Below are 22,338 nucleotides of genomic sequence, written 5' to 3' on the forward strand. Positions count from 1 at the left end.
GACGCATAGACCCACTTGCACATCTTCAAAAACGAGTAAGCTAAGGAGTCTCTTAATCAATCCTTTGTGATTATCTTCCATATCTTTTGTGGCTTGTGTGCCGGTTTTGTAAAGTTGAGTTGAGGCGCTATCAGTCAGCCTTTGTTGTCTCAAACATTGTAATCTTGAATGAATGTGAAGTTGAAAAAAAGAAAAAAAAAACGCAAAAAGCGAGTCATAGTAAATATTGATGTTTTCGAGTTTTGATTAAGATCTCAGTATTATGTAAATTTATGATATTATTCAGCTCTCCAAGTCACTCACAGAGACAAACAAAAAAAGAAGTTATTAACTCTCTCTCTATCTTTCACATATCTGCAGGCGAGAAAGGTTATGACTAGAAGAAAATACAAAAACACAAAAACACAAAAAATAAAAACAGAGAAAAGAAGAAGAGGATGATGCTGTGACAAAATCAAGAAAACATTAAAATAGAAGAGATGGAGAGAGGGTTGCTAGGTCTCCATTTGATCAAGAAGCATCTCCTGGTACCTGCACTCGCTGCTGCAAAACCCTTTCTCACCTCTGCACCCACAAACCATTGCAATTAAGTTTAGTTTTGCAACTCCATGATATGTCAGTCTGACCATATATATAGTGATATAGATAGATTGTGGACGGACCTGTATATATAGATGTCTTGTTTCTGGTCAAGATTCTTCTTGCAGGTGAAGCAATCGCTTAGAAAACTCCCCGTGTTCTTGGTGGTATCCATCGCCATGGGTACTAGTGGTGGTACAGAAACAGAGCAAGGAGTAGCCTCCACGAAAACAGAGTTGTCGAAGATATGAGTGATGGTTGGGTTTGGACCGTGAGATATGACGCGCGTGTAGTCCTCCGTCTGGTCAACCTCGCTCACGGCTAAGACCTTCTTCTTCTGGACACAACAAGGACTTAGTTGTCCCTGTCCATGACCATGACCATGACCAGGGTATCTCATTCCTGTTTTAGTTCCAAAATCAGCTGTTGGGATCTGGACTCTGAGTTTAGAGCCGAAAAGGACCATCTTGTTGGCAGGTTTACTCGAGTGGTCTCTGTTACTGTCTCCGTATTTGACGAGATCGGCGAGGCCAAAGGTGTCAGGTGGGTGAAACCTTTGGGGATTAGGGATCGTGGGCTCGAAATAAGGAGTTGGTTTAGTGTTTTTGGAGGAGAAGAATGATGGGTTAGCTTCGAGGATCGAGGTAGGGCTGACGAGAGAGAAATCAGAGTCAAAAGGAGGACTCATCTTTGAAGCAAAAAACCTAAACTTCGGGGAGCTAAAGAGGGAAGATGAAGAGTGGCAAGTGTTGTTGAGTTTTGAAGAAGAAGAAGAAGAAGAAGGTGGTGGGACTGGGGGTTGATCAGCCATTAGAGACGACGACGATGGTTGTTGTTTCTTCGTCACGGCTGCTCTAGGTTTGTTTCTCAGCATAGTTATAATAAGAGCTGTCAGATCCGGTAAGGGCAAGGATCATAACTCAGTAGCTTCCATGGAGGAGTAAGTAGAGAGAGAGAGAGAAGAAGATGATTAAAAGCAAATGAGGATTTCAGTGCTGCTTTGTAAGTTGTGTAAACTGTAAGAGTTAAAATATCTTTTTAAATGAAAGAAAAAAGAATAGAGAGAATTTTTGGTACATACAATTATTGAAAAATTCTGACTGCTTTCTTCTGCTCATATGGGGACTCTCTCTCTCTCGGAGTGATGAAATGATGATCCTCTCTTACAAAAAAATCAGATTAAAAGTTGCTTTCTCTTATCTCTTTTTTTCTTTTCTTTATTCCAAAGAGAGATAGACAGACAGAGAGAAGAAGAGAGTCTCATCTCGAGAGAAGGGACGTTGTGGATTTATTAACCCTTCAACATTTATTATTATTTACATTTACACAATTTCTAGCCATTCGTTCATTCTTCTATACATTATTTTTTAATATGGTTGAATGAATGTATATCGTACTTTTTACTGTCGTCGTGTTCGTGTAACAAACAATTATTTTTATTTTTTACTTTTTAAATGATTGAAAACATATGCAAAAAGATAAATCATTTTTGTATTTGTGTTGTACACACTACAATACACTTTACTTGGTTACTAGGTACACTTACATTATTCGTGCATTGATGTTTGGGCCTCTGTAAACGCAGGCTTTTAAAAAAAAAAAATCATAATTTCTTCTTTTTTTTTTTATTGTTTATTCTGAATTATATCTTACAATTTGTACCCATTGGCCATTATTATATTTATATATACGGCATTTTGGTCATTATTTCGTTTGTCTTTCTCTAATCATAATTCATTTTTCATTTGGATTAATTGTTTGATTAATCAAAGCATCAGTGACGACGTTTTTTTTATAAATGTTTATTCAACAATTATATTGGTGGAATCCTAATGAGTCTAATAGTAGTAATTATAATATTAAACCGTTGCATGGGATATATATAAAAAACACAATGTAATTAGAGAGAGGCCCACAACTGCACCTGCTTTGCCTAATCCAATAATTAAGATCTACTGAAGCGCCACGTGTGATTTGTCCACTAAACGTTGATTGAAGAAGGGTCTTGATTTGATAATACATGCGTTTACACCATTATTACTTACTTGAAGACAAATTTTATACTACTCCGTATAATAATAGTATATACTTCCACTAATCACACTTATTTGATTATAAAAAAACTCGTCCAGTCCATGTAAGGAAGATGCAACCACTTTTATTGTTGGTTGATCTTGTTTTTCTCGAATCCCATCTAACTATTGCATTTTGTCATTGTTTAAGCTCGTCAACTTTTTATTAATTAGTAATATTTTCTTTTTAATGTACACAATTTTTACAATAACATAACTACTTAATTCGTTTCTTCCTCATTTTTTTTTTTTTTTTGGGGATGATACCAAGATTCAAGTAGGGATAGTAAAAGTCCGTTAATTTGCAAGATTATAAGTATAATCAATCGGAAGTGTAATCTCATTTAACAAAATGCTTCTTAATGCTAAATCAACACAAAACAGTAAAGAAAAACGAAAAAAAAAAAAGAGTTAGAAACTTTTTTTTTTTACTTTCTTTTTGTTCAAAGAAATCGGATAACTATTCATTACGATAAAGGAGTACGTAAGTGATAGGGCGTGGGGCTGGGCTGGGCTACTAGAAAATAGGGTACCCACATGAAAAAGACAGGAGTGTGTGTGTGTGGCTTCTACGGTTTCATTCACGTATCAATAATCGCGTTTTCTCTATTATATACGTTCGTACGTAATTCATATTATTTGGGGTCGCAGTAATCATATTTTGGCCTTTTCTTCTCTACTAGTGTATTTGTAGGCCCCCTCGATGCAACATTTATTTGTATGTTTGTTTGTTTATTATGTATTTTACATAGGGATATAAATTAGTGTTGGTTGTTTTCATTGCTTCAAGGTCTTCTTTACTTGTTGCCTCAATGGGTCTGCCATTTTATTATATTTCTATTTCAAATGGATTTGCTTTTGTTCTCTTCCTATAGATAACGATCTGATTAAATTTCTTACAAAAAAAGAAGAAACAAAATAGCGACTACTCATCGATATAGATATTTATGCCATTGAATTTAGATTAAGTGTCCCTCGATTCCGTATTTGTTTAATTTTGTAACTCTTCAATAACGTTTTTGATGCTGCCCTTACTCACACGACGTACTAACCATAAACATATGTATGTAGCAAAGTTTGACGCCCAATCCAATACATAGACGTGACTCTTTAAAATTTATTTAATTCTAAATCACCTGACGTGGGGGTTAGAATTAATATAGATAGATATATTAGGGTGGGATCAGCACTAATCATACATCTGATTCGATAATGGATAAATTTTCAAATATTTCTTTCAACTTCATGATTTCTTTGAGGACTCACCATCTTTTTTTAATCATGGTTATTCATTAACTACGTGACCAAGTGGAATATGTGTTTATCAAGGATATCAAAGTCATATCACACTAAACACTAAATAAATATAAAAAAATAACTATTAGTCTATAAAAAAATTCTCTCTCTAAAACTCTCTCTCCCTGCTCTCTAAAAACACAAATCTTCGATCTGAGACGGTTGCCTCTCCGGTCTGTCCTTCCAGCACTGGAGAAAGTTCTTTTTTCTTCTTTCTTCTGTTCCCTTTGTCCCTTCCGGCATTGACTTCGCCGCTGTAAAGCCGTCCTTCGTCGTCGGTTGGATTTCTCTAGATGGTGGTTTCCGGTAGGCTTCTCGGCACGTGAAACGGGGTCTCTTCGGGTGGTGGTCGCTGGTGAAAGCTCGGTGAAGAGGCTTAAGGACAGCGTCGAATCTGTGGCTAGATCTGGCGGATCTGGGTTTGGGGACTTTGTGTGTCGATTTGTCTCTATGGTGGGTTCGTTGGCTTGGAGGAGAAGTGAGAGGCTGGGGGTTTATCCTTAGGGTCCCCCGGTGGTGGATTTGATGCTCTTGCTTCAGTTCTCTCTCCTCTCACTCCATCTGAGGCGGTGCTTTGCGGTTGGTTTTAGTCTTTTGTCAGGTAAGGCGGGCGGCGCTTCATATAGGTCTTGGAGTATTCAAGGAGGCAGGAGTGAGCAAAGATCCTTCCCCGGCAGCGGTGGTGAGAGATTCCTCCATCTGATGCGGCTGTGGCGGTGTGGATCCTTTTGGATGGTGAGAAGAACCGAGGTGGATGCTCTTGGTAGAAGACGCCAGAAGCCTCCCGAAGGTGTCTACTCACAGCTCAACATTCAATTGACCGCTACGGATTGCGGCGGAAGTCAGTGGAGGGATTGGTGGGTTCGCTGTTCGTCTTGGAGGTCAGTTTTAGATCCTTTGGATCTTAGTAGGCGGTTGCGGGTTCCGATCTATTAGTCTTTATGGATTGAGCATCCAGGGAGCTTTAGATCGCCGCGTTTTGGTTTTACTCCGGTTTGGTTGGATTGATCTTTGCTCTGAGATAACGAAGGTTCCCAGGTATGGAAACGAAGGTTAGCTCTGAGTGTGTTGTGTTGCTAGGCAAGGGACCATCACCGTAGAGCCTGCTGTCGGCGGTTGGAACAGGCCGGGAGATCTGTTCCGGGTCAGGTGAGTTGGTGATGCTTGAACCAGAGTCAGATTTCGAAAGCTTCTGGTAATGGTTCACCTTACCGTCTCTGCCGCAAAGGAGTGGGTCTTGCTTTCGCCGGGATTACTGTTCCAATCGGTTGCTTCAGGTCACGTTTAATTCAGCAGGAGAAGAATTCGTTTTTGTTAATGGACCGATTTTTCGTTTTCTCATTTTGTAACTGTTCTAACTTTGTATGCTTTCAAGGCCTTGCGCAATTGGGAAGGCCCATTCAAGTAAATAAAATTTGGTTTAAAAAAAAAAAAAAAAAAAAATACCAAGATAACCTTTGCTAATTTCCGGGCTTTGCGTTAAACTTGACTTAACTCCTTACTCTCCGTTAACCTATAATGTTAAAGGCTATATTTTTAAATCGTTGCATTTTAATTTGTATAAGCTATATAGTATAGAATATGTATAGCTATATGATTTTTTTAGCAAATTGTTTTTGCTTGACTGCGATAAAAGAAACTTCAATTAATAACGATTACTTCTTCTTGTTGTTGACTGTTGACACGAAGATGTTAAATTATTTCCGATCATAGTTTAAAAATTGGCTAGCTTGAGCTGATAGCGACTTCATTTCTAATCTTGCAAGAGAAACTATTGATAGGACCATTTCTTATATTATTGCTTCTTTGTCAACATGTCGTAATCCGAATCATTTACACTTACGATAATATACAAAAAAAATTCTACAAACATCAAATTTTCCGTTCTTTCTAAAAATCAATAACAGTTTAAACCCACATTGCTCTTTTTGATTGTTTAAGCTAAGCCCAACACCCAAATAAGGTGAGCAACATGTACATAGACAACCTGATAACACCCCCACATATAGCCCAATCAATGATTCATAACTTTACTATAACAGGCCAATTGCAAAATTTATAAAATCTATACTAGTATTTTTGTAGCAATTTTGTTCAAAAATACTTTTTGGAAAGTTTTTACATTTAATGCATTGACTTTAATATTAGTTACCAAAACTTCAAAATTAATTATAGGTAAGATTTAAAAAAATAAGGAAATCTTTCTACCTCATTCATACATAAGTATATGATTCCCTTTCATTTTTATTTGAATTTATATTTAAATTATTTTGAATTATTCTATACTACATTTAGTTAATAAAAACTGTGATTTTTTCATGCATATGATGTAATACAAAATTTAAAAAACAGACATATATTACTCAGATGAATAAAAAATATGGGTACAATATCCCACATCGTCTAAAAAAATTGGGCGATGATTTAGAGTCATATTATAAAAGAGACCAAAATGATTCTAAATACAAATGAGTAGAAACCTTGATTTATTAGGCATTCAAACTTAAAAACTTTTATTTGGTTTATTCCGGTTCTTTAATTTAAAGATTTTTAAAAGGTTAAATATGAGAAATATTTAAAACTTTTAAAAAGTTAAATATGATAAATATTATACAGTAGATACACAACAAATATTAAAAATTAAGATGATATAGTATGAGTTAAAATATCTCGGGACGGAGTTATATAGCGGGACAGGTTTTATCAATATTTATATAAATTAAAAAATATCATTAATTCGCTGTTACACGGGTAAAACATCATTTCTTTATTTTGTTAACACTGTCAGTATCAGAGAATAGACATATCTAATTAAATTGATTAAATAAATATTATGTAAAAAATAAATTATATGGCGGTATTATATGGTTATTTAACAATTATTATATAATTATAACATATTTAACCAACAAATATAATTTATAATTTAAATATTTTAGTTATAAATAATTTTGCCAATGCAGTGTACCGCAGATCCTAATCTAGTACGATATATTTTTAGAACAAAAGATTTTTTTTGATCATATCATCGTATGTAAGAGTAGGAATGTTTAGAGAGGATATTAACACAAAAATCAGGCTAACTGTATTATGTGTCATGGTAACATGTATTTAATAATATAACAAATGGTATGTTTGGATGATATTTTTTCTCAAAATCTACTTACTAGAGCTATTCGTTTCTTAACAAAAAAAAAAACAATAAAAAACAAAACAACATTTTTAACAAACAGGAAGAAAATCAAAAGACATACAAAACAGAAAGAGGTCATCTTGAAAGAACGATGATCACATCATATCATATTGTCAACTGTGTGCAGCCAAGGATCGTCCCACGACACCTTGTCATCGGCGCCACCTTCCGCCACGCTGGACGATCACTCCCAACCGTCAAAGCGTCTACGTCTGACAAGGGCTTGATGTCCCAGTTGAGCCTATCAGGTCCAATCACTCCTCCTACGATCAGTACCTCGTCACTCAAACTCGTCATGGCCATTCCAATCCTCCGCTTAAACTCTGAGGCAGACGCAATCATCTTCCAAGTGTCACCTTCTTGCTTGAACACCAGCCCGTGGCTCATCACGTAAAGCACGTCCTCAGCAACAGCCATAGGACCTTGCGGCCAGCCATAGTCTTTCACAGCCCATCCGAGTTTAAAGCTCTCAAGAACTTGCACGGTCGATAAGCCTTTGTGCAAAACGTGAACTTTCCCATTAACCACAAGACCCGAGCAGGCAGAGTTATGCGTCCGGTGGAGATCCGGGATCGAAGTCCAGAGGTCATGATCAGGATCATACATCTCAGCTCCAGATATAGATTTCCTGCAAGTGGTGAATCCGCCAGCAACAACAATCTTGCCGTCAAGAACACAACAAGCAAACATAGCACGGGGCACGAGCATTGAAGCGCGAGGAGTCCAGCGTCTCTGTACAAAGTCGTAAGACCAGACCTCATCTGTAGCGAAGGTACCGTCGTGATCACCGGTAAGGGGATCGACAGCGTCGCTGCCTCCGCCCAAGACAAAGAGCATACCGGCAGTGGTGACAGCACCGAAATGGGCAAGGTGGCGGATACTGGAAGGGAGGAGAGGGAGAGTGAGCCAGCGATCGCAGTTGGGGCTGTAGACTTGCCAAATGTTCTCAGGATCGAAGGCACAGACGCAGAGGAGATGCTCAGATGACCGGAGGTCTTTGCGGACGCTGAAGAGCTCATCACTGCGAATAGCAGCACGCCAGGAGCGAGAGACAAGTTCTAAATTGGGATGAAGGTCAAGTGGCACATAGGCAAGACATCTAAGAGCAACAGCGTCAGGGATTCCATCGAGCAGGCCAGACATTTGTGTACAGAATCTGAAAACAGATACATAGAATTCATTGATTTGGTCATCTCATCAGATTCAAGACATTTTGAAATATGAATGCCAACAACATTGATACATCAGAAGACAAAGTAAAAGCTGAAACGGTGATGTGAAGTAAAGCTTTTTTTTTTTTTCTCAAAGGGCGAATCTTTCACCGTCACTGCAACATCATAATCATAATCAATCACACACATTAAATAATTGGATTTCAAAATAAATAAAATTGGATTGAGAAGGAAGAAAACCCTAAAATTTGAGATCAAGATTGGACCAGAGAGCATTGAGAATTGAATCCAATGCAACAGAGAGTGAAAACATAGATGCAATTACGAGAGGGAAAAGATCAAAGAACAAAGACGCACAACGTAGTAACCCACCCAATATACGAAAACCCGATTGGGAGGATATATATTTACCTGAAGAAGAAGAAGCCCAACGAAGACGAGGGATGATGATGATGATGATGATGTCGGAGGAGATAGAGTCAGATAATTAAATATGCCAGAGAGGCGATTCCGAGGAGGAGAATACAAAATCCAATCCCAATTTTACAAAACGGAACGAGGAGGGAGGCTCATATGGAGGAACCAAACAACAACAAGCAAGCCAAGCAAAGGAAGAACAACTTGTTCTTTTCATTGATGAAGCTACGTCGTTTTTGCTTTTCTTTTTTCCTTTTTTTTTAATATAAACCTTTTGTGTTTTAGTAGTATTACTATTAAGATATTTATTTAATATTTTTGTTTTTTTTTTGGGGTTCCTTTCAACATTATTATTATCTTTTTTTGATACACACATTCATTCTTGAGGAGGTTAACACTTCTTTGACTTGAGAAAAGTTACAAAGAGATTGCGAAATACAAAGAAAACGAATGTTCGTTCAATTGGGATATTCCTGAGATCCGGTACATTTTGTCATTTGTATACGCTTTCTCCCAAATCAAAATATACAGTCATAAATCTCAATTACTGTCCATCTTATCAAACATTTCCTTTCTTGTACCATTTTACTTTTTTTTTTTAACCCCTACAGCAATATTGGGTTTTCTTTTATAACCTCCTACATTGACATAAACATTCCACTCAATGCAGTATGTTATTATTGGATGCAAATTTTTTTTTTTTTGATTAAATAATAAACTGTTATATTTTTTCATCTTTTTCATTTCAATTACTAAGTAATATTTGGAAGTCCAATTCTGGTTTAGTGATTAGTCAAACAAACCTATATAAAATAAAGTCAACATATACTACATATATGATCTTTTGAATATTATTAACTCAATCGATTCTTAAAAAATATATTATATTAACTTTATTGATAATAATTAAAAATAGCGCCCGTTATTAATTAGAATCTGAAAATTGACATAAACATTACAATTCATTACCACCACCAAATCTACTAACATAAAACAAAAACAAAAATATAGAAAGAAAAAAGAAAAAGAATAAAACTTGGAAAATGAATGCATATATGTAGATGAATATAATCATCATCAATAAAAATGATTTTTATCAGCTTGATTTGTTATATTGGAGACGTGGCATCATTTTTATCAGCTTGATTCATTCCCTCCTATACATACACAGGCCTGGCTCGCTCCAAGAAAAAGCCCATTAATAGAAAAGGGTAAGAAATCTTGACAAAAAATATACCACGTGGGTAGTCGTACACCTGGGCGCAGAGGATTGTACCCAATTGATTTGATGACGCGTCTATTCTTTGGATTCTGATTGGTTCACATCTACAGTGCCTTTATATACTACACACGGTTGGAGGAATTTTTGGCAGAAATCTCCCAAAAACCCTAATTTTGGTTGTTGCAGTCGAAATCTCTCCTCTCATCACACCCACCAACCAAACCAAGGAAGCTATGACGACAGATCTTATTGTTCCGAGCAAGAGACCGCGAGCCCCGAGCTTCTCCGATAAGCATCCTGATGATACTCACACCGCCGCCCTTTCGGATTGCAGGTTGCCTGATCAGAGAGATCATCATATGGCGGCTGCCGATCATCAGGTTCACCTCAGCAACTTTCTTGACCTATGCCGTTTCTGCAAGAAGACCCTACGTCCCGACCAGGACGTTTTCATGTACGGGTCAGTACTACTTCATTCTTTCCGCGATACACGATCGTGGAAATGCTATAGTCGAGGATCTTCACTTTCTAATTTATTAATATATTCACTCCGATTACAATCTTGATTTGATGCAGCTACTTGGGGGCATTCTGTTCCAAAGAATGCAGAGCGAAACAGATGGCATGCGACATCTTTATGGAATTTCCTCGACGTAAAGTAAACCCTAAGAAGGGAAGAAGAACGTCCAGTGATGAAGCCTTGGACAGGAACACTGCATCATCATCATCATCGTCATCTCGCTTTTATATATGATATGCAGTCATGATGATGCTATGTACGTGTACATGATCAGTTGTTCCATCAGTGTAGATGGAGATGAGTACTGCACCAAGCCCATTATATTGTCTCGATTTTTTTAGGGGGAATTTATTGGCTTACCACTCACTCTCCAAGTTGGCATCGGCATTACTATTACATCTGTGTCGGTCAACTTTCTCTTTTTTTTTTTTTTTTTCTAGGACTACTAGCTACGTGCTACTCTCTTTTCTTTAATTGTTTGAACAAACCAATTGATGGTGTACAAGGGTGTTTTCTTTAGTGTATTTGAGCCGTGACAGCCTCTGATTTTACCTTTTATTAATCATAAAGGCTTGTCTTGGGCGTTTGTTTAATTAGTCTTTTGGCCGTCTCGTGAATTCATTCACAGAGGCTTTTGAATGCTACTTTAATTTTTATGTGTCGCGTGCTTTGTTTATGATAATGTCTGTCTGACTAACTGAACATAAAGAGATTAAAAAACAGAAGAAGAACGCTTATGAATGGGCCGTGTATGTATTGGACCCCATAGATACAAATATGAGGCATCGTTGAGTTGGCCTAGCTATAATCTAAGATTGAGGCCTATCATTCCAACGCTTCTCCCACGAAATTCCTAATTAAGCACTAAGCAAAACTTGTAATTAACCTTTATATCAGAGCCCTAACTTGAAGTCCTTTGCGACCGTATGGGAACATTTGACCCGTCTTTATATACCAAAATTAATTTTCTTTGCGGTTATAAAACATTATACAGTTTTTGCAGTAAACAAATTAAAGCTGGTACCGCGTAATTAACATTTATTTCTTCGCCTCTAAATCTTTGGCTGTTAATGCGTGTTATTCGAATTTTAGAGAAAAATAGCCTTTGCTGGTATTGAATATGGTAACGATATTATTATATACTATGATGAAAGAATATTCTAGAAGCTTACATAAAAAAGGCAAATTGCCAGAATCATGGCGTTATTTCCCGTTATTTGGAGCTATGACGATAGCCAATATAATTTCCCTTTCTTTCTTTTATCAGCTTATTTAAGTTAGTGACCAAAACTCCAAGTATTTAATTAATTGGCTTCCAAAAAAAAATGAAAAAAGTGTTGGACCGTATCATTGTTAGATTCCCTTAACAATATAGGCAAATGACCTCATCTGACGTAATTTAATTACTAGGCACTGACATGAAACTTGGAACAGAAGCAAACGTCGAGGCAATTGAATAGAGAAGAAGGTGACGTCATAATGTTTGCTGTTTTTTGTATCTTACTTGTTATGGTAATCTCTTAATTATAACTGTAATAATGTTTGCTGTTGTATGTATCTTTTGACAAAAAAAGGTTGGATCAATTCTATGACGCATGCACGACTCTGACCTCTTCTCTGCCATTTTACTTCTATTTATCTTTCAAAAGTATAATTAGTTAGTTTGTTGGTCAATTTCAATACCCAAAGGCTGTATAAATATATATAGGGTGCTACGTTCTGTTTATTACTACTATACTGATAGCTCGCTAGTTTCTTAAAGAGGGACATACACGTTGCATCTCACTTGTTCTCAGACCACTCCCCAGTTCAAAGTCTGTTTATACTAGTGATACGGTATCATTTTGTACTGGCTCACAAATATGTAAAAAAGAGACATACACGTCGCATCTTACTTGTTCTCGACTACTCCCCATTCAGTTTACATGCAAGTTCTACATCCACTGACGTCAACGTCTCTTGCAGACGCTGACGTTGAGCTTCATCTCCACGTGGAACGGCACTTCAAAACTTCTCTTCGACTTCGACCAAGGCAATATTATACATATAATATATAAAACCACACTATTTTAAAAAATTATTTTTATATCTTAATTTCTCTAATTGTATATTTTGTTGCTTCACCTAACATAAAAGATTGTTTTTTTCTTTTCATTAAGTTTGCAAACTTTTTTGAAGCCAATCTTACAACTATGCATCTCTTTTGATAGGAACAGAAAACAGGTCTAATTTTTCTAGATAAAAGATCAACTTGAGAAAGTCATGAAACTCATATTTGATAAAGATCAATCTTCATTCAGAATTGTTCTAAATGTTTATCTATCTCTATTTATTAGATTAGAAAAGGGAAACCTGTCAAATCGTGTTTTGTGAAGGTTCATATGATCAACATCGTCCCCGCATTTTCCTACCATGAGATTTACGACTTGATCTTAAATCTTAACTAAAGTACTATACAAATACAATATATGATATAATAACATAGTGTGTGCTGCCAACAACTCAACTTGTAATTACATGAATTATTTTAAGTTTCCATTAATCAGCACTCACCCACCGGTATAAACACATTTCTTTATCGCCAATATAACCTACTGCCTATCAGTGTCACTGCAAGCGTCCACGAGTCAAAATCATATGCTATAAGTTGTGACCAACTTGACGAACAATCAATTTGAAGAGCCTTTACTCTGTGCGTTTTGTTTGTTTTTTCTACTTTGTGATTGATTTACTCGCAAATCCCAATCGGCAGGGATTCACATGGAGGTAGATGTATCATATATGAATCTGATTGTTATGAAAATAAAAAAGTATTGATAACAAAGCTAATATATATAGATAGTGTTGACAAAAAAAAAAAAAGAGCTTTTAAATAACAGAGAGCAATATAAATAATTTTCATTAACAATAACAACAGATCCAGTACTCTGACAAGAAAAACAAGAGATCAAACTAAAACAACATTAATCAAACACTGATTAGGTCGTATAGGAACACAATCAATCATTCGTTTCAATATAGTATAACTAAGTTATTAAAACAATCATTAGAAGCTTCGAGTGATAACATGGAAATATCGTTATCTAAATTGCTATGATGAAACTTACCTACAAGCCTAGAGTCCTATATATAATTATGTTGGGTGTATTAGTTAATGTGTCACAGTCTTTCTAATTACATGTTGTTATCGTAGGTATTGATCAGTGTATTATTAGTTGTAATCTAATGGATTGATGTATAATAAATATTTATATATATGATGGTTAAAAGAAAGTGAAAGTGAAAGAGACTAAGGGGGTGTTATTGGATTGTGGTTTTTAAAGGAGTTTGATGTATTTAAGAATCAGGTGTTATTCAATTGGGTATTTTTAAAAATCCATTAAAATCTAGTGTTATTCAATATCTACTGGATTTTGTGTGATTTTGGATTTCAACGTACTTTGCTTCTAAAATATGAACAAACACAATACCACACTTTTCTTAATCATTTCATTTTCTTCTCCTCTCTTAAGATGGATCTCTAGCCTTTGACATATTATTGTTTGATTTTTTTTCTTAATCCTTTTATATAATCACAGTTATTCATCAGATATGTATTATTTTTGAGAATTTTTTTTTGTGTTCTTTAACTTTTTTTTCTGGGTTCATGATCTATAACTTTTTTTTTTTGGTTTATGATATAATCACACTTTTTTTTTCTGGGTTCAATCTCTCTTTCTTCCTCCTCAAACCCTTTGTATATAATCACACTTATTCATCAGATCTGTGTTTTTTTGTATTCTTTAATTTTTTTTTTCTGGGTTCATGACATCTGGGTTCTTTAATTACACCAAAAATCTGGATTGAAAACAAATATAGTTTAATTCAAGTTTTCTATGACATGTGTAAAAGTCTGGGTGTTATTAATTTAATATAATTTTGGTGTATAACACAGTTTATGGATATATATATATTTTTTTCTAACAATAACTTTTTAAAAAATCCATAACAATCACCAAAAATACATTATCGATGACTTTCAAATCCACCTTATATGCATTATAAAGTCCACACAAATGCATTAGACTTTTAAATCCACTAATGTCCTGGGTTAATTAAAATCTATTAAAATCCTCAATCCAATAACACCCCTAAATAGAGAGATCAAAGTGGAAAAATGAATGATATGGTGCTTTTAGCAGAAAGGGTCGAGTAATGTTACGACATAGCATGTGGTTGTGATCTAGTTAATAGGATCTTCCTCATCATATCCATTTGGCGATTTATATATAGAGCTAGACCCATGAGATACGTGACGTAGTTCTGTATTCCACTATAGAAAAAGAAAATGTTAAATAATAATAAGACAAGAAAGGAAAATAAATAAGGGAAGAAGGAGGATGGGCAGTGAAAGTGAGTGGCATATGCGTTAGTCATAGCCTCTCTCTAATCTCCGCCGTTCCTCCCCGACCAAAATATCTATCCGTCGGATATATATGTCTCTTGTTAAGAAGATAATATACTAGTAGTAAGTAACCCATGGTATATTAATTAGTATTTCCTCTTCGTATTTTCAGTGTCTGAATCTATGAGCCGTACGTCGGTTATCATTTCATAAAGATAATACTATATAAAAGCCCAATGGAGCTCCGGCCAAAAGCATTTCATAGTAGAATAGATAAGATACTACTGAACCAAGGGGGTGTGCGTGTGTGGGGGAAGGAGACAATCTCTGAGTTCAAAGTTTCGTAAAATAAAGTTTTACCCACGTGGTGAGTAATCTTGTAAACTTTTAAAAGGCCCAACAAATCCAAGAGAGAGAGAGAGAGAGAGAGAGTAAAAGAGCTCCCAATCATATAATTGCGTTTACTTCACTCGCTTTTACCAGACGCGTTGTTGTTAGATACAACAAGACCTTTTTTTATTTTTCATTAAAGGGACATTGGAATGCACGGAAATATATACTACATTAGATATGATATATTATTGTTGACAGAAGAATATATATATTCATTTATTTGTCATTTTCTTGCCTAAATAATTTAGGAGAAATTCTTTATGTTTTGTTGGTGTTTTGTTTTAGAGAATCTGATGTTTAAATCATTTTTCTTAAGTTTTTTTTTTTTTTTTTTATATTTTACATAATCATTTTGTAAGTTTAGTATATACAGACAACTCTTGTGACAAGAAAATAACATTAGTTAACTTATCTTTCAAACTTGGGGAAAGAAAAAAAGCCACTTTGTAGAGTCCAACAAGTACAAACGAAAATTAGTACTTCTGAGTTTGACTTCTCTTTTTTTCGAATTCTCACTTTCAAGTTCCAATTTATAGGTGTGTGTATGTATGGGCAGGATGATAAAATCTTATTAGGACATGAAACTGATAATAAACTAATCTGCACTTTCCAATCATCTTAAACCCATTGGTCCTTACAAAGAATCCATTTTACAATTTACATCCCCAAGCATACACATATATAATTCATTCATTATGCACAAGTTTGACGAATCCTACACTAGTGTGTCCGTCTATCTAGAGAAGAAAGAAACTAGTGGTCTGAATAGAAGCTAATAACTGGTCAATTCTCTATAATCCTAAAGATATATATATATGTATTTGATCTGCTGAATATCTATAGACCTTATTACTACTCTTATTCCTTTGCACTCGAATCTTGTCCTGTTCTAACCCGAGAAACAGAGATCTTGACCAAGAAGATCTGCCTTTTTTTTCATGACTCTCTGCATGTCAAAGTCCACCACAAACCTCCGACTACTGAAAAATCCCACAAGACCAGATGATATTATTAGAAACACACAACTTAACATATTCCATAATCATCAAAGATTTATTTACCAACCATTTTTTGTTTTGGTTCAGGCTTTAGAAATATTGAGACCTCCTTCGGGGATTTGTCTTCAACCAGATTTAGGACCGATGATGATGAATCAGTACGGGTTATATCCATACGGCTGAGGAAGAAGTTCCTCAACTTCGATCCTAGAGCTGGTGTAACTGGAGCTTTTCTTTATATGGTTTCTACATACCGACTCAATCTCTACAGAGAACAAACTGTAGACTGGTCTGTGATCCGAGAATCTTGATTCCCCTCGAACATATGACAGCTGATGAAGACCACTCCCGTACCATAGTATGCGATCACACCTTCATTCAGTTTAAGATAAATCAAACTATCATCAGTATTTATATATGCCATCAAGTTTCCATGCTGCTGAGGACTAGAGAGAAACAAGTACTTACCATGCTGGAGTCCGTCTCTTGGCCTTGGGAAGCCGATCATCTCCCGCGTATATATCTGAATTGTTAGAGTATTTGTAAGTTGGTGGAAAATAGATAGTCCCTTCATTCCAGCCTTCAAATACACAACCTTTTCGTTGTTCTATCCGTAGCTGTAACAACAACGAAACTGACACTCTTAGATAAAAATAACAATAATTGGTCGAACTTCTTGGGATTTTTGAAAGGTTGCCTGAAATGTACAACTAACTAACTTACCTGGTCTTTCTCAAGCAAGGCTCTCCAATTTCTCATCTCGACAAGGGCTTTTGCAGACCGGTAAGAAAGAGCTATACGGTAGTTCAGGTCTCCAAGCCAGATTACCCGACTGTAAACACACACACACAAAACAAAGTAAGTTTTTTTTGTTGAGTTGATAGCAAGAATCAAACAAGTGAAGAGGAAGGAGCATTGATGATAACTCACTCGTGTTCTAAAATCGTCTGGGGTTCTTCAGACTTGTCGTCGCCTGCGTTGTTCACTCTAGGGAATCTGGTTTTCCTTAGAATCTCCAAAACATCAGAGTTTCTTCTCAGCTCGTCGCCTTCTTTCTGACCAGATGTCAAGTGGCTGCAGACAAAGCAGAAGCTCGTCTGGTGAACGGACATGCTTATCGAAATCGAGCCCTGCACATTGAAAAAGATCCAAACTTTTTATTTTAGAGAAGCTGAAGGATTCAAACTCAAGGAATCTGGAAAAGTACCTTGTTTCCAAGATAACCCATCAAGCCTCTGCCAACACAAGACACTTTGAGGTTCTTGACACTGTCCCTTAGATCACTCTTGACCCAAACGGTCAAGAAGATCCCAACCATCTGCTTACTGGCGACTAAACAATACTTAGACTTGTCTCTTCCCTTGTCTCTGTCGTCTGCCACAAAGGATCCAGTCCTCGAGACAGGGGAATAGTAGTGATAATGATGAGAAGGAGAATTTGGCTCGTAGTCGTCGTCGTCGTCAGAGGAGCAATACCTGAAGCTCTGGTCGTAGAAATCGTCATCAGGCATGAAACGGTCACAGACGCTGAACCTACGGCAGTCAAGGTGCAGGGATGAAGCAGAAGACGTGTCCATCCTAAGGCTCCTGGTGCGATGGTAGAGGGAGGAGGAGTTAGCAGCACCTTCGAAGTCAGAGTCGAGCTCGGCGACAGGGTGGGGAACAGGGGAAGGAGTAGGGCAGGTACCGAGGGGGAGAGTGTTTAAGGTGCGTCTGATGAGAGAGACCCATTTCTTGGCGGGGGCATTGTCCTCAGTGCCTAACACGTTGCCTGCGTTCAAAGGAACTATCTCTTGGAAGCTGTTTAAAAAAAAAAAAAAAAAAACTAAAATCAGAGAGATTGATGATGGAGTAGAGATATATATATATATATATATATATAGTAGAAGTTGATAAGACATAATTGGTACCCAAGAACGTAAATGTCGGAAGGAGGAGAAGTGTGAAGCCAATCCTCCAGATTTAAATTACTCGGCGGAGATTTTCCGGCGACATTCCATGTAGCAGTAAATACCCTTTTTTTAATATATAAAAATATGTTATAGATTTCCAAAAAAAATAGTAAAAAAAAATAACAAGTAACAAATAAACAAAGAAAGAAAGAAACCTAAGAAGATGATTATCAAGTGGAAGTGGTGGGTTTGGATCGAATTCGGGTTTGTTTCGTCGTCTGGCTCTTCCGCTATGCCTTTTGCTTGGAGGAGTCGTTTCTGCAAAACCAATTTCTTTAATAAACCATTTTTTTTATTTAAAAAAGGGGCATTGGTTTAGTTTGGTTTGTTATGAGTGGGAGGGGGGATAAATTCAGAATAGTGACAGACCAGGTTTGGTGCTTTTGTTGACAGAGCATGCTTCCTCTCTTTCAATGACATTGTTCCTCCTATCTCCACCTTCACCTGCAAAACATAAAAAAGGTATTCCTTTATATATATATAATAAAAAGATGAGTTATAAAGCTGTGTGTGTTCTCTGATTCTCACATTCCTAGACAAGAAAAAGACACACTAGTATTTACTTACTTACTGTTAACAAAAACTTTTTACTAGTATTAATTTTTTAAAAACATAAAGAGTAATAGTAAATATACTATTGTTGTTGTTGTTTACCTCCTCTGTCGAACAAGTCGTCAGCGTGAAAGTCTTCTAATTTGCTCTTGATGTTAAGCCATTTCTTGACTAATGTTTTCGGCCATGAAAGCTGCATAAATTAACAACATATAGTAGTCAATTTTAGAGAGAAGAAGAAGAAGAATTAACACATAGTCAACTGAGAGAGAAAAAAAAAAAAAGAAACCTTGGTTTTCTTGAGGCGACCATCACCCATTGTTCTTCAGCTTCATACAACAGAGAGAGATGGATAGATCTCTTCTGATTCAGAAACTAAAACTGAATATATATATGGGTGACGAATTATATGAGAATACAAAGAGGTCAATGTGAGAGACCACTTTGTTATATAAAAACAGAGGAGATAGATTAGGGAATCTAATCTCTAATCTAAGTGTTGCAAATCCTAGCAAGGGCAGAAACAAGGTAGCCTTGTTTCAGGGAAAGAAAGAGAGAGAGAGAGAGAGAGAGGTTGTTGGTTTGCTGTTTAGTTATCTCTCACTCTCTCTTTGATGCCAAATCCAAGAACAAGAAGAGAAGGGAAGAGGGGAGGCAAGAGAACGACAACAACTTTGGAATCCGGATGGAGAGAGAGATGGGTATTCGGGTACAACCCGGTTTTTCCTCTTCTTCTTCTTGTTTTCTGAAGAAATGTATTTTCTCTCTCTCTCTCTCTCTGTGTTTGTGTGTGTCTTTAATGAACAAAGGAACGGATCATGAAACTGCCATACGATAGACTCTCTCTCTCTCTCTCTCCAGACCTTCTTCTTCTTCTCTCTTTCTTTCTTTCTTTCTTTCTTTCTTCTGCATCTTTTAGTACTATAAAAATTGTGGGTCCGACCCGTTTTTAAAATAAAATAAATAATAAAATCCGATTTGTACCCGTTTTTTTAACCCACCCGCCCGGTCGTCACTTTCTCAATTAGTTTATTTATATGTTTTTACTAAAATAAATTTGCTTGTTTGCAGTCCATAGTTATTGCAGTTTCCCCCCTCAGAACTTTTTTTTTTTGTTTTCATTGATTTTGACGTATATTATTAATTTAATAATTCCCATAAATATATGTTTACTTTTATCTAATTATGGTAATACTAATTTTGGTATATAGTAGTATATATCCTCCTCCAAGCTCTGATTTTTTGGTTATTCACTAGTTTACTGACACTACTACTGCCTCCAATTCCAATTATTTACTACGTTTCCTTTTCTTTTCTAATGTTCAATATTTTACAACTTTTTTTACTAGTCTTTTATTTTTGTAATTCTTCCAGCATTTACTCTTTGTAGATTGTGAAATCATAATCAAGAATATATGTTTTACACGTTTATAGAAATTCACAAATCAAGTATACATCATATATGGTATCAAACAGTAACCATCATATAAAGCCATCCATGATATTAAAAGAAAATGGACACTTTTCATTTATTCCATTCTATATTTGCATATGGGCAAAATACAAATCCCCCGGATTTGGCAATTCGAACAAACGCAACAAACAAAAACGATATCTCTCAATTCTTGGGAATATGTCGCCAAGATCTATTTAGTTTATTAGTTATTTAGTAAAAGCAAATCGATTGGTGAGCTAAGGTTGCATGTTTAAAGGGTGAAGTTTTGAGGTTTCGGGAGACAACAACAACATCAGTACATATATATGTCACTTTATATACATAATAGTATACTATTTTTTTTTTTGGTTCATATACATTTTGTTTTCTTTTTGTGTTATCATTGAAAATAAGGAATTAAACACGTTTACCAAATTTTATTTGCAAGGCACTTTTTAGTAAAATGTGAGATTTTACTTTATAAATTTGAGTTTTGTTGTGTGGAAAAGAGGAGGGGTTTCTTTTGACGACCCAATAATCTAGACTGATGTCTAAGGGACCATCATCTCATTCAAACGTATAATACCCCGCTTAGCTATTGCAAGATTACAACAATAATGTCATGTTACATATATATAGCCTATGAGTGACATACAATACAATTATACGAACGAACATAATAAGATCGGTTAAAAAATTTACCGTGCCTTACAGTTTGTGTAGACTCTCGACTCATCGACAAATATTTGTTTAAACGCAAGACACAAAGTTATACTATTAAAATGCTATACATTAATCTATGAGCTAACTTTTTTTCTAAACATAAAAAGATAGGATCTTGTAGGGTTAACTTAGGGAGACCAACCAATGCTCTCGGCTTTTTTGCTTTATCTAAAATTTCTGTGATTATAAAATCGAGTTTTCACTTTTAAGACCTTGTTTGGTGAATTTTTTTGTAAGGTAAAGTTAAAATGACACATGCTGCATGTGGGAGACCGTGTCTGTTTGTTCAGAGACCAATACTTAGGTTTAGTAATTAGCATAATTTTTTTATCTTCACTTTTTAATTATTCTTTCAAAATGTAGCATATATATATACACACATTTGTACAGTTCAACATCCATTTCTTTTTCTTTTAAAAATTTAAAAATATACTACAAAAAAATTAAGGCTCAATAACTTTATCTGCCTCTACGAAACCCTGTGCCAGTTGTAACAAGTACTTAGTATATAATTACGCTTTCTTTTCTTAAATGCCTATGAGTCCTCTCTGATTAGAGAGAAACGTACTGATTAGTTAAAGAGTTAAAATACTTAATGGTAATACTATTGTTTATTCTGACACGTCAACTACACACAAGTACACCCAACAATAAAGAATTCGAACATTGCAATTAAAAGATACCGGAAATATACGAACTCGTATTTATTAAACTGAGAGAAAATTAACTTTCAAGGTTGTTGCTGTTTTGTTCGTCTCTCTCTCTTTCTCTCTGTTGTGAATTATATTTGTACTAATAAAACAATACAATAGTCTAATACTATTGAATAATACTAGTATTAATAATAAATTTTGTTAATGAAGGCGACTTTGTCTAATATTCGGCACATGTTGGGTATTATAAAAGATTCATGATAACACCTTAGCTAGCTAGAACAATACTATTAAGAATTATTTGGTAAGCCTGTTTTTGGATTATTATAATTTATCTCAAATGAGTAGACGAATTAATAGTTATTTATACTAGTATTAATTATTATCTACGATCTTTTTTGCTGGAAACTTTCTCTCTTTTTTTTTATTTATAAATTCATCATTATGCTAATTTATCTAAAGGTAGAAACAAATTCTCCAAGTACATATTATGTCACACATGCAAAAGAAACAAATGTTGATAGATGCGACGAAGTAACACGTTTTGAGGTTTTTTATCGAAGGGGAAAGTTGGAAGGAAGGATGGGGCGATGTGAAAGTTTTTAACTTTGAATTGAAAGAAAGAAATTTTGAAGTCCTTTGGGTGTGTGGGTAAAACATCACTTTCATGAACATGGAGATTATTAGCTAGGGTTTAGGGGTAAAAAGTTAAAAAAGGATATGATGTTACTGTTTTCATCTCTTTCTGCATTGTTTATCTGGTAGTCTAAATTCAGAA

At 35.5% G+C, this 22,338-nt stretch overlaps 4 protein-coding genes across 4 annotated transcripts; 1 reads left to right on the plus strand and 3 right to left on the minus strand.

Moving 5' to 3' along the window:
* Nucleotides 1-260: 260 nt before the first annotated feature.
* On the minus strand, nt 261-1,903 carry LOC104788659 (protein MARD1-like). The gene is made up of 2 exons (XM_087452562.1): nt 663-1,903; nt 261-564 (listed from the first exon to the last, which is right to left on the minus strand). Exons 1-2 carry the CDS (start codon nt 1,451-1,453, stop codon nt 495-497), a joined length of 861 nt encoding a protein of 286 aa, XP_087308688.1. The 5' UTR covers nt 1,454-1,903; the 3' UTR covers nt 261-494.
* A 5,100-nt stretch (nt 1,904-7,003) lies between these two features.
* On the minus strand, nt 7,004-9,007 carry LOC104788660 (F-box/kelch-repeat protein SKIP30). Its single transcript, XM_010514431.3, has 2 exons — nt 8,724-9,007; nt 7,004-8,296 (listed from the first exon to the last, which is right to left on the minus strand). The coding sequence occupies exon 2, from the start codon at nt 8,281-8,283 to the stop codon at nt 7,246-7,248; it is 1,038 nt and encodes a 345-aa protein (XP_010512733.1). The 5' UTR covers nt 8,284-8,296; nt 8,724-9,007; the 3' UTR covers nt 7,004-7,245.
* Nucleotides 9,008-10,128: 1,121 nt separating this feature from the next.
* On the plus strand, nt 10,129-11,069 carry LOC104789859 (FCS-Like Zinc finger 16-like). The gene is made up of 2 exons (XM_010515498.2): nt 10,129-10,411; nt 10,528-11,069. The coding sequence occupies exons 1-2, from the start codon at nt 10,185-10,187 to the stop codon at nt 10,703-10,705; spliced, it is 405 nt and encodes a 134-aa protein (XP_010513800.1). The 5' UTR covers nt 10,129-10,184; the 3' UTR covers nt 10,706-11,069.
* A 4,764-nt stretch (nt 11,070-15,833) lies between these two features.
* On the minus strand, nt 15,834-19,653 carry LOC104788661 (type I inositol polyphosphate 5-phosphatase 4-like). Its single transcript, XM_010514432.3, has 11 exons — nt 19,039-19,653; nt 18,852-18,942; nt 18,567-18,641; nt 18,353-18,455; nt 18,156-18,260; nt 17,454-18,045; nt 17,177-17,376; nt 16,970-17,078; nt 16,715-16,863; nt 16,314-16,618; nt 15,834-16,228 (listed from the first exon to the last, which is right to left on the minus strand). Exons 1-10 carry the CDS (start codon nt 19,066-19,068, stop codon nt 16,402-16,404), a joined length of 1,671 nt encoding a protein of 556 aa, XP_010512734.2. The 5' UTR covers nt 19,069-19,653; the 3' UTR covers nt 15,834-16,228; nt 16,314-16,401.
* Between the last annotated feature and the right edge of the window lie 2,685 nt (nt 19,654-22,338).

This window comes from Camelina sativa, chromosome 5 (genome assembly GCF_030686135.1).
Source record: "Camelina sativa cultivar CO46 ecotype springtype chromosome 5, ASM3068613v1".
Classification (NCBI taxonomy): domain Eukaryota; kingdom Viridiplantae; phylum Streptophyta; class Magnoliopsida; order Brassicales; family Brassicaceae; genus Camelina; species Camelina sativa.

Bases quoted from the DNA above. Each gene is read 5' to 3' on its own strand.
- LOC104788659 (XM_087452562.1), bottom strand. From the start codon at position 1,453: ATGCTGAGAAACAAACCTAGAGCAGCCGTGACGAAGAAACAACAACCA. The intron at 565-662 runs GTCCGTCCACAA...TTGTGGGTGCAG, and splicing joins CAAGACATCTATATATACAG to AGGTGAGAAAGGGTTTTGCA.
- LOC104788660 (XM_010514431.3), bottom strand. From the start codon at position 8,283: ATGTCTGGCCTGCTCGATGGAATCCCTGACGCTGTTGCTCTTAGATGT.
- LOC104789859 (XM_010515498.2), top strand. From the start codon at position 10,185: ATGACGACAGATCTTATTGTTCCGAGCAAGAGACCGCGAGCCCCGAGC. The intron at 10,412-10,527 runs GTCAGTACTACT...GATTTGATGCAG, and splicing joins CAGGACGTTTTCATGTACGG to CTACTTGGGGGCATTCTGTT.
- LOC104788661 (XM_010514432.3), bottom strand. From the start codon at position 19,068: ATGGGTGATGGTCGCCTCAAGAAAACCAAG. The intron at 18,046-18,155 runs GTACCAATTATG...TTTTTTAAACAG, and splicing joins TCCGACATTTACGTTCTTGG to CTTCCAAGAGATAGTTCCTT. The intron at 17,377-17,453 runs GTACTTTTCCAG...TTCAATGTGCAG, and splicing joins TGGGTTATCTTGGAAACAAG to GGCTCGATTTCGATAAGCAT.